The sequence below is a fragment of the Tarenaya hassleriana genome, unplaced genomic scaffold, assembly GCF_000463585.1.
Source record: "Tarenaya hassleriana unplaced genomic scaffold, ASM46358v1 Cleome10, whole genome shotgun sequence".
Classification (NCBI taxonomy): Eukaryota; Viridiplantae; Streptophyta; class Magnoliopsida; order Brassicales; family Cleomaceae; genus Tarenaya; species Tarenaya hassleriana.
This window is the reverse complement of record NW_010960188.1, coordinates 525583-535917: the sequence shown is the minus strand read 5'-3', so window position 1 is coordinate 535917 and position 10335 is coordinate 525583. Positions and strand designations below refer to the sequence as shown.

The 10335-nt window shown below is 37.6% G+C and overlaps 4 protein-coding genes across 6 annotated transcripts in view; 2 read left to right on the top strand and 2 right to left on the bottom strand.

Annotated features, from left to right (window-relative positions):
- The window catches only part of LOC104827383 (phosphatidylinositol 3,4,5-trisphosphate 3-phosphatase and protein-tyrosine-phosphatase PTEN2B), a 4555-nt gene extending 1927 nt beyond the window's left edge, over positions 1-2628 (bottom strand). The window contains exons 1-6 of the mRNA XM_010560559.2: positions 2495-2628; positions 1156-1807; positions 747-848; positions 617-673; positions 365-430; positions 99-225 (exon numbers count right to left, since the gene is read on the bottom strand). Coding sequence (XP_010558861.1) covers positions 99-225; positions 365-430; positions 617-673; positions 747-848; positions 1156-1737 — 934 coding nt within the window. The 5' untranslated portion in view covers positions 1738-1807; positions 2495-2628. The remainder of the gene's footprint in view (positions 1-98; positions 226-364; positions 431-616; positions 674-746; positions 849-1155; positions 1808-2494) is intronic.
- Positions 2629-3039: 411 nt separating this feature from the next.
- LOC104827372 (UPF0481 protein At3g47200) lies at positions 3040-5064 on the bottom strand. Its single transcript, XM_010560548.1, has 3 exons — positions 4248-5064; positions 3610-4139; positions 3040-3491 (listed from the first exon to the last, which is right to left on the bottom strand). The coding sequence occupies exons 1-3, from the start codon at positions 4868-4870 to the stop codon at positions 3067-3069; spliced, it is 1578 nt and encodes a 525-aa protein (XP_010558850.1). The 5' UTR covers positions 4871-5064; the 3' UTR covers positions 3040-3066.
- Positions 5065-5558: 494 nt separating this feature from the next.
- LOC104827361 (zinc finger MYM-type protein 1-like) lies at positions 5559-8763 on the top strand. 2 transcript variants are annotated; one of them, XM_010560537.1, is made up of 4 exons: positions 5559-5803; positions 5998-6171; positions 6305-8184; positions 8288-8763. In XM_010560537.1, the coding sequence occupies exons 3-4, from the start codon at positions 6313-6315 to the stop codon at positions 8330-8332; spliced, it is 1917 nt and encodes a 638-aa protein (XP_010558839.1). In that variant the 5' UTR covers positions 5559-5803; positions 5998-6171; positions 6305-6312; the 3' UTR covers positions 8333-8763. The 2 variants fall into 2 exon arrangements, with proteins under 2 accessions (XP_010558839.1, XP_019056397.1); XM_019200852.1 differs by lacking the exons at positions 5559-5803; positions 5998-6171 and having other exon boundaries at positions 6284-8184.
- A 53-nt stretch (positions 8764-8816) lies between these two features.
- The window catches only part of LOC104827337 (zinc finger MYM-type protein 1-like), a 4617-nt gene continuing 3098 nt past the window's right edge, over positions 8817-10335 (top strand). Inside the window, exons 1-2 of one of the 2 annotated variants that reach the window (XM_010560509.1) lie at positions 8817-9303; positions 9437-9528. In XM_010560509.1, the coding sequence (XP_010558811.1) occupies positions 9445-9528 (84 nt within the window). In that variant the 5' untranslated portion in view covers positions 8817-9303; positions 9437-9444. Of the gene's footprint in view, positions 9304-9436; positions 9835-10335 lie in introns of both variants that reach the window. The other variant, XM_010560515.1, reaches the window with a different exon arrangement.

Here is a 10335-nt window from a genome sequence, read left to right as displayed (position 1 = left end):
TCCCGCACAACAAAAAAAAAAAAAAAAAAAAAAAAAAAAAAACTCTCCATCTCTTGTCGGTGTTGGGCCTTTCATGTTGGGCCTTTAATGGGCCTATCCTGCTTTACAATGAACTACCACTACATTTTGGATGTCTTCATTCAACCACGAGTATGCGCTTTGACAAAACGATGGTATTAATTGAATGGGGGGACAATTATGGTCGTCAAATGGGAAAGATGCAACCTGAAAGGAAATCACATCATCTATGAAGAGGAGAATACAGTCTAACGCTAAGTCTGGTGATTATGAGCACATGGAAAGAATAACAGCAGAACTGGGGTTCTCTGGATATAAGGTCGTAAATATGTTGAGTTGCATATACCTTTCCCTCGAATCTTGAAGCATCATATAATCTCTCTGAACACAGGTTGTAAACCTTATATTTTCCCTGCACATTGAATCTATAATTGAGAAATCTGGGAGTTTCAACAACATCAAGTGCAGGTGAAAGAAGGGAGGCAGATTCTGGCTGAATGCTAATCAGATCCATTTTGCAGAAAATTATGAACACGGTGAAGGTCCGGTTTCCTCATTTGGCTAAAGAAAGAGGATGGTAATATTTCTCAATGGTTACCTTGTGATGGGTTTCAAAAAACTTGATCACCTCTTCCATGTGATTGCGGTATAGTCCCTGAATCACCGTTTATCATTAAGAAGCGCAAGATAAAAGAACTTAAACTTCAGATCTATAAAAGCTTATTTACCTCAAAAAATCCAAAGAGACCAGAGCTTAAATCGCCGGCTGGAAAGCCCATAGCAATTACATTCTCGGTTATGTATGTCATATCCAAGTCAAACTCCCCCTCCTGCAGATTAGACCAGATACCATAAAGCATTGATGTCAATGATACTGCAAACTGCTCTAGCATATGTCGTGCAGCATCATAAGGGATAGATAACAATGGATTTGAGTAAGCTTGTTGGAGCAATTCATAAGTGGAAAAAGAGTAGCTCTCAACACATGAATGGAGGAAGTAAGGATATTTGAATCTATCAGATATCTAGCAGCCAAGATGAGTAAGGAAATGTAAACATCAAATAGCAACCATACAGTGCCTTTAGCAGTCCTAGAGTTTCAATAATCTTACAACAGCATTATGATTATGCTAGTACCTGGTATCTTCTTTTATTTTGAGAAACCATATGCCGTGCTTTCACTTGTACAGCTTTCACGGCACTGCGGGATGAATCGACCACAGCTTTTGTGAGCGATTCGAGAGCATCCCCAACTTGCGCGCCTGGTGACTTGGAGTCTCCACTCTCATCTGAACCTTTTGTTGGCAGATGCAGCCCAAGTTCACTGGTGAATCTCGCAAAAGCTGACATCCCGGAATTAATAGTTTTTGAATCCTGCTGTGTGAATTTGAAGCTCTTGGCCCAAGTAGAAAGTCCAGAGGGAGAGAACACGGAGGGAACTGATTCACTCGGTGAGGCATTTGGTGGGCAGGGCACTACGTCTTCTGTTCCGTTCAAGGGTTCGGCAGCAGTAGTAATAGAAGGTAATTGAACATCAACTTTTCCGGAGGGAGCTTCTGTGCTTGCGAAAGTTTTAGGAGTTTCATCATTATCAGTTCTTTTAGGATCTTCCCCAACAATCTTAACCATGTCAGAAGGATCAGAATTATCAGAACCAGAAATATCTTCAGCAACCTTAGCCGGAGACTGAGCTAGCGAGCTGGTGGGATCAGAATCCATTTCGACAATCAAATACTAGCCGAGAGGTAGCACAAGACAACACTTTGTTGATAAGACGAGCCAAAGCAACCTAAGAACAAAAGGCAAATGCACATTCAGCTATAACCCTTTTATCCTACTGGGCCAAAAAAAAAACGACTAAATGCTAAAGCGAAGCAATTGCAGACAAAGATAGCATCCAGAATGCATAATTGTATCGACCATATCCTTGCATATTGCTCTCACAGAATACACATAGGTCAAACACACGTGTGAAAATGGATATGAACACGCAAACACACACGAGTACACAGATTTAAGAATCTCGCTAAAAGTCGTATTGCTTTATTCGCCTCTGGAGCACTGACTACAGCTAATTGCTTTCCAGCACCAGAACTATAACAAAATCTAACATTCCACACAGAAGTCGCCCATTCGAAGTATAAGTGAATTCCATTTCACGACATTCTACCACAAGTCTCCGGATGCAAACACCAAAACCTAACTTCGTTCGAAAGATCGGTAACGGTCAGGTGAAAAGAGATCCCAAAACCGAACAAGCAGCAAAAAACCTTCGTCATCACACCAAAACCAGCAAAACAGGGACGTTTCCACCGTGCGAGCATCGATCTAGCAGATAGATTATCAAGAATGCCCGAGCAAGAACCAGCCCGAAACAGCCAGTCATCTTGACAGAGCCAGATCAAGAAGTCGGAGATAAAACTAGATTCAAAATCGATTAGCATTGGCCGAGAAAAAGATGCGAAGGATTGCTCACCAGAAAACGTTGGAGATTTAGAGAAGGAAGAATGGAGATTGACGAAGTCAGATTCGAGTGGCTTTCAGACCAGAATACGTGCAGAGATGGACGATCAGCTTCCGACGCACACGGCCTGTTCGGACGCCCGCACTTGCCGGTCACAAAAAAAAAAAAAAAAAAAAAAAAAAAAAACCCTCCATCTCTTGTCGGTGTTGGGCCTTTCATGTTGGGCCTTTAATGGGCCTATAATTATTTTCATCTGACCCACACGATGACAACCCTCCTCAGATCTGTCACCCTTAAGAACAATTTCATCATCCTAAAATTTGGGATTAAATAACTGAATTATCTTGTAAACCACTGCGCTCGAAGATCTATCATGCCCAACCAAATCTATTAGCTAATTGCAGTGAAATGATATAATTGCACATATATTATAGTGTTTTAATAGACCAAGGCATTTTGCATTCCTTTTGTTGGAAATAATTATTGAGCATAAAACCTTTTTTTTATAACAAAAACAATACATGTAATCAAAGATATAACATATCATTCATGTTCCATAACCAAACGAAATTAAAAAAAAAAATTCAAGATGGCGGCTTGTAATAAGCATACACAGCATAAAAACTCTGAGAGAAGGTAAGAGTGAGCAAGATAGTAGCAGCAAACAGAGAGACAATAGCCCAAGGATTGTTGAAGTACTTGTGTTTCAAGGTAGCCCTCCAAGCGTTCCACTTCTTGTTGTAATAACGGTTAACCTCTTCGGACAAACGAGACAAATAACTGTCGTCTATGTCGAAAACGACCTCTTGACACAATCTGTTGAATAAATCTGCCACTTCCGAATCACTCCCTAACCAATGTTCAATGATTCCATAGTAGTGCAAGAGGCCTACATCTTGTGGAGAGTTTATAAGGTTGTCCATAAATATTATGTATGATGTTATGTCGTTGCTCGAGTCGATGTGGCATTGTTCCAAGGCTATGAGATTCAGGAACAAAGATTTTGTACCTGGGATTTAAGAAAAATCAAATTTTGTACGTTATATTAGAGTTGGAATTGGGTTTTTATGATCGTTTTAAAGCTTAGTGGTAATAATGAAAATACTTAAAACTTAAGGGAGTGTTACCGTCATGGATTAGTAGTCTGGGAATCTCGAGATAACCGTTCTTGAATCTGATGTCCCAAAACCGGTCGGTTTTCCGCTTCCGGAATCTGATCCCTGATTCCTTGAGTTCCGTCACGCAATGTACCAGCTGTTGCCGGCGTTTGTCAGCCACGCGCCGGTTGTGGGACCATCTCCTCCGAGATAACCTCGGCTCCGGTTTAGGACCAGACCGGAGAAGGCTTCGCCGGAAAACATCGAGGCAGTGCAACCCTCCCATGTCGGAGAATGGGTCAAAGGTTTTGTCTGTTTTCAGAGAGCTCTCGAGCTTTGACCGGTCGGTTTTGGTCAACGGCTCGTCCGTTGGCATCAACGGGTCGAAGAACCGAATCGCTAATTGTGCAACTAACCCGGTTTGGTTCGGTATACCGAGCTGGAGTTCGAGTAATTTGTCAAGCACGAACAAGGGGAGTTGGTTTTCCAGCATTATCATGTCTCTTTGGATCGAATGCATCGATCCTCTCATCGCGAATATCGGATCGTTACGTGCGTATCTACAAATTTCGGAATTTAAAAAGACATTATCAAAAACCAAATCTCAAAATGGGTGATAGAAAAGATGGAATCTTTTAGAAAGATTTGATCAGAATTCGATCTCTTACCCGAGTTCCTTGAACCCTTCAACAGCGCCTCTGAAGAGCTCAAGAACAAAACAGCCATCAAGAAGGAGCATTTCCACGAACTCATTACTGCTCATACCGATGGATCCTTCATAGCAAGCACGCGCCCTCTCCTCGAGCTCTTTCATGGCGTCAATATACATTTTGATATCTTGGTTCGTGCGTTTCAGAATCCTCTGAACAGCCCTCCATTTATGGCGGTCCATTGAACGGAGACGCTTCTTGCCATGGTGGTAAGGACCCAAAGACACGATCTGAGGGAAGTAGGACTTGTTGTCGTTTTCTTGCAGGTAATAAGGGACTCTGTAGATGCAGAGCTTCGCCCAGATGGAAGTGTCGTCGTCTCTATGAGCTTGATCGAGTTTGTCTCTGATGGAGATGACCCATTCGTCTCTGGGCTCTCTCGGGCTCTCTTTGATTTCGATCGTTATGGGCTCTGTCTGAACCTGTCGATGCTTCTGCAGGACATGATCTTGATCTGGTTCGGTTCCATCGGGCAGATTCTGATCGGTTTCGGATTGCTGTTTCTGGGCTTCGAGCTTTTCCCTGAGCTTGATGGTGATCAAGTACCAGCTCAACATGTCTTTGTAGAACACGGCCACCATTTTTTTTTTCTGGGTTTTTGGAGGATTTTTTTCTCTGATTGGAGAAGAGGGAGAAAAGTGGCAGTTGTCAAAGCATACAATGGAAATGATTCGAAGATGTGTTTTGGTTATTACAATTATGGGGGAAATTTGATTGACCAGTTGAGTCTATGGACCCATTTGATCTGTAATGACAGTGCCCGTGGCATTAATGTAAACATATATACACACACATACACGCAATTAGGGGAGTTTATGAATAATAATTTATAAAATAACCATTTTTTTTGCATATTTGAAATGCGAACTAGGGGAGACAAAAGTGGTTGGGAGGATAAGATTATGATATAGAATTAGAACAAGTTATACCTATAATTTTATTTTTCTTAATTATACGTAAAAAATGTAAAGAGATATGAAGAAGATTTGAGAAGATTACGTAATATTTAGATTTGATTTTATTTTTATATTTTAGATATTTATATTTATTAAATACCCGAAATGTAACCAAACCCATCATTTAGAATCGTAACCTACAATTAAGAGGAATAAAAGCCTTTCAAAAAGATTTTGTGTTCTTTCATTAGCATATATTATTATATGCGATATGGTTAAACAGGTTATAGTTTAGGAAAGTTTTGCTTCCGCTAATCAAATTCACACAAAAAAAAAAAATCGGGTCAACCATGGGCGGATGCATGTGGAGGGGAGTGGGGGCACAGGACCCCACTAAAAAAATAAAAAAATACTAATGTGTTTATAGTTATTAAAAATTTGAGAGAGTGCCCCCGTCAAATTTTCATATAGGCCCCCTCTTATTTTTTTTTCTTTTTTTATTATTTCCTTTTTTATAAAAAATTAGGGTAAGAATGTTTTTAAGTATCCGCCGCTATAGTTTTACTTTTTGTTTAATTTTTTTCAATTTAAAATCCTTTTCTAATTATACTTTGATAGGTTTTCTAATGCAGGACGTTTGACGTAATCAAAGCACGCAACTCCTCATGTTGGATTCTGTAGATATCTCAGGTCTTAGGATCCAATCATGGAACCGCCATATGAGATTCAAGTCATGACGCTAGTCCATGTGACAATCTCATGCGGGTCAATCCAGTATAATTTAAAATCCTTTTCTAATTATACTTTGATAGGTTTTCTAATACCAAATTACTTTGCAAAAACACAATTATAAAAATCGTCATCTCTATTGTTTCTCTTTGTTTTCATCTATTTTTTAAATCATCCATCTATTTCTCAATTCTCTAAAAACATCCTTAAATCTGATACTTAATCATATAAAAAGCAAAGAACAACCAAATTAAAAGGTATGTAAGTGTTATAATTTTTTTGAAGTAATTTTTGATTTTTTATTTGTTCATCGATTTCTATGTTTTAATCATATTTGTAAATTAATTTTTTGTTATATATATTTATTCAATTTTATTTTTGATTTAACAGAGAAATCAATGGATAAATTTCTCAAGAGAAATTTTGCATCGATGTCTCAAGATAGAGGTAAAGCTTCAATCGACAATACATCAAATTCTCAGGTTAGACCCTCAATACCTGAGCAAATTGATTTACATGATTTGCCTTCGGATCCGGCTGATAGAAAAAAAATATTAGAGTATCATCCTAATCAAAGAGATGAGATACGACGCAAATATTTGATTAGGGGACCTTGTCAACCACGTGGTCATGACTTTCCAAAGAAGATGATAGGGAATAAATTGAGACGATTTAATCCAGTCTGGTTTGACCAATACGCTGATTGGTTAGAGTATAGTATAAAGAAAGATGGAGCATTTTGTTTGTGCTGTTACTTGTTTAGAGAGCAAATTGGGAATGATGCTTTTGTGACAGATGGGTTTTCTAGTTGGAATAAGACCGAGAGATTGAGCGCTCATGTGGGTGATGTTAATAGTTTTCATAATAATGCACGAAAGAAATGTGATGATTTGATGAGGCAAGATCAATCTATCGTGCATGCTATGCAGAAGCAAAGTGATATTATGAGAAACGAGTATCGTATTCGGTTGAATGCCTCGATTAGTTCTTCTAGATTTCTGTTGAAACAAGGGCTACCGTTTCGAGGTCACGATGAGTCAGAAAATTCTGATAATAAAGGAAATTTTCTGGAACTTGTGAAGTATACTGCAGAACAAAATGATATTGTGAGTAAGGTTATTTTGAAGAATGCTCCGGGAAATAGTCAGATGGTTTCTCCAACAATACAGAAAGATATTGCACAATGTTTTGCAGAACAAATAACCCAAGATATAATTCAGGAGATTGGTCATGATGTATTTGGGTTGCTGGTGGATGAGTCTAGTGATGTTTCTGATAAGGAGCAGATGGCAGTTGTTTTTCGTTTTGTTGATAAGAACGGAATAGTGAAAGAGAGATTCATTGAGCTTATTCATGTGAAAGAAACATCTGCTTTATCTCTGAAGTCTGCTATTGATTCCTTGTTTGCTAAATATGGATTGAGCTTAAAACAAGTTAGAGGACAAGGGTACGATGGAGCAAGCAATATGAAAGGAGAATTTAATGGATTGAGATCATTGATTTCAAGAGAAAGTAGAGCAGCATATTATGTCCATTGTTTCGCTCACCAACTTCAATTGGTCGTTGTAGCAGTTGCAAAGGAACTCTTTGATGTTGGAAACTTTTTCGATATGATTTCACTTTTGTTGAGTGTGGTTGGAGGTTCTTGCAAAAGAAAAGACATGATTCGAGAAAGCCATAGAATAAAAGTGAACGAAGAAATTAATAATGGCGAGATTAGTACAGGAACTGGGTTGAATCAAGATATTACTTTGCAGAGACCTGGAAATACTCGTTGGGGGTCCCATTACAAAACACTGTTGCGCTTGGTTGAGTTGTTTTCTTCTATCATTGAGGTGCTAGAGTATGTTGAGAATGACGGTACAGATACAGTTAAAAGACGTCAAGCCTATGGTCTTCTCAAATATTTCCACACATTTGATTTTGTGTTCTATCTACAACTGATGTTACTCATTCTAGGACTCACAGATAATTTATCAATGGCTTTACAGAGAAAAGATCAAGACATTTTGAATGCCATTTCGTTGGTAAAATCTACAAAGAGACAGTTACAACAACAAAGAGACGCTGGATGGAATTTGCTTTTAGATAATGTGTCTTCTTTCTGTGAGAAACACAATATTGAAATAATCAATATGGAGGAAGATTATGTGGGTTCAAGGAGGCTAAGGAAAAAACCCAGTATAAGCAACTTGCATCACTATCAGATAGATTGTTTCTATACTGTTATGGATTTCCAGCTTCGAGAATTCAATGATCGATTTGACGAGGTAAATTCAGAACTGCTCATCTGTATGGCAGGTTTGAGTCCTATTGACTCATTTCGTGGGTTTAACATGCCAAATCTTGTGAAATTGGCTGGATTTTATCCAGATGACTTCAGTTTTTCGGAGCAAGTATCTCTTCGACATGAACTGAGTATCTACTTCGACAATCTGATGGAAGATGACAGATTTTCTAATTTGGTTAATCTTGGAGATCTTGCTCGTCTTATGGTGGAAACAAAGAAACATCTTTCATATCCATTGGTATACAGGCTTTTGAAATTGGCATTGATTTTGCCTGTTGCTACCGCGACTGTTGAGAGATGTTTTTCATCGATGAATTTTGTGAAGACAGCTTTGCGCAACCGGATTGGTGATCAATTTTTGAGTGACTGTTTGGTTTGTTTCATTGAAAAAGATATATTCCAGACAGTTACAAATGAAGCTGTTATGGATAGATTTCAAAAAATGAAGACTCGTAGAAATCAGTTGTAAAATATAAATATTTTTATGATAATACAATTTTATTATTTTTTCTATCATACATAATACTGTGCCCCCGGTATAAATTTTTTCTGGATACGCCACTGGGGTCAACCAAGCGAATTATGTATTAGGAAATAAGAGCATATCCGAACACGTTCACACACCAGATGAGGACCAAATCCAAGCACATGCCATGCATGGGCGGATGCATGTGGAGGGGAGTGGGGGCACAGGACCCCACTAAAAAAATAAAAAAATACTAATGTGTTTATAGTTATTAAAAATTTGAGAGAGTGCCCCCGTCAAATTTTCATATAGGCCCCCTCTTATTTTTTTTTCTTTTTTTATTATTTCCTTTTTTATAAAAAATTAGGGTAAGAATGTTTTTAAGTATCCGCCGCTATAGTTTTACTTTTTGTTTAATTTTTTTCAATTTAAAATCCTTTTCTAATTATACTTTGATAGGTTTTCTAATACCAAATTACTTTGCAAAAACACAATTATAAAAATCGTCATCTCTATTGTTTCTCTTTGTTTTCATCTATTTTTTAAATCATCCATCTATTTCTCAATTCTCTAAAAACATCCTTAAATCTGATACTTAATCATATAAAAAGCAAAGAACAACCAAATTAAAAGGTATGTAAGTGTTATAATTTTTTTGAAGTAATTTTTGATTTTTTATTTGTTCATCGATTTCTATGTTTTAATCATATTTGTAAATTAATTTTTTGTTATATATATTTATTCAATTTTATTTTTGATTTAACAGAGAAATCAATGGATAAATTTCTCAAGAGAAATTTTGCATCGATGTCTCAAGATAGAGGTAAAGCTTCAATCGACAATACATCAAATTCTCAGGTTAGACCCTCAATACCTGAGCAAATTGATTTACATGATTTGCCTTCGGATCCGGCTGATAGAAAAAAAATATTAGAGTATCATCCTAATCAAAGAGATGAGATACGACGCAAATATTTGATTAGGGGACCTTGTCAACCACGTGGTCATGACTTTCCAAAGAAGATGATAGGGAATAAATTGAGACGATTTAATCCAGTCTGGTTTGACCAATACGCTGATTGGTTAGAGTATAGTATAAAGAAAGATGGAGCATTTTGTTTGTGCTGTTACTTGTTTAGAGAGCAAATTGGGAATGATGCTTTTGTGACAGATGGGTTTTCTAGTTGGAATAAGACCGAGAGATTGAGCGCTCATGTGGGTGATGTTAATAGTTTTCATAATAATGCACGAAAGAAATGTGATGATTTGATGAGGCAAGATCAATCTATCGTGCATGCTATGCAGAAGCAAAGTGATATTATGAGAAACGAGTATCGTATTCGGTTGAATGCCTCGATTAGTTCTTCTAGATTTCTGTTGAAACAAGGGCTACCGTTTCGAGGTCACGATGAGTCAGAAAATTCTGATAATAAAGGAAATTTTCTGGAACTTGTGAAGTATACTGCAGAACAAAATGATATTGTGAGTAAGGTTATTTTGAAGAATGCTCCGGGAAATAGTCAGATGGTTTCTCCAACAATACAGAAAGATATTGCACAATGTTTTGCAGAACAAATAACCCAAGATATAATTCAGGAGATTGGTCATGATGTATTTGGGTTGCTGGTGGATGAGTCTAGTGATGTTTCTGATAAGGAGCAGATG

Bases quoted from the DNA above. Each gene is read 5' to 3' on its own strand.
- LOC104827372 (XM_010560548.1), bottom strand. From the start codon at position 4,870: ATGGTGGCCGTGTTCTACAAAGACATGTTGAGCTGGTACTTGATCACC. The intron at 4,140-4,247 runs GTAAGAGATCGA...CGAAATTTGTAG, and splicing joins GAAGGGTTCAAGGAACTCGG to ATACGCACGTAACGATCCGA. The intron at 3,492-3,609 runs GTAACACTCCCT...CTTAAATCCCAG, and splicing joins CAGACTACTAATCCATGACG to GTACAAAATCTTTGTTCCTG.
- LOC104827361 (XM_010560537.1), top strand. From the start codon at position 6,313: ATGGATAAATTTCTCAAGAGAAATTTTGCATCGATGTCTCAAGATAGA. The intron at 8,185-8,287 runs GTAAATTCAGAA...GATTTTATCCAG, and splicing joins TCAATGATCGATTTGACGAG to ATGACTTCAGTTTTTCGGAG.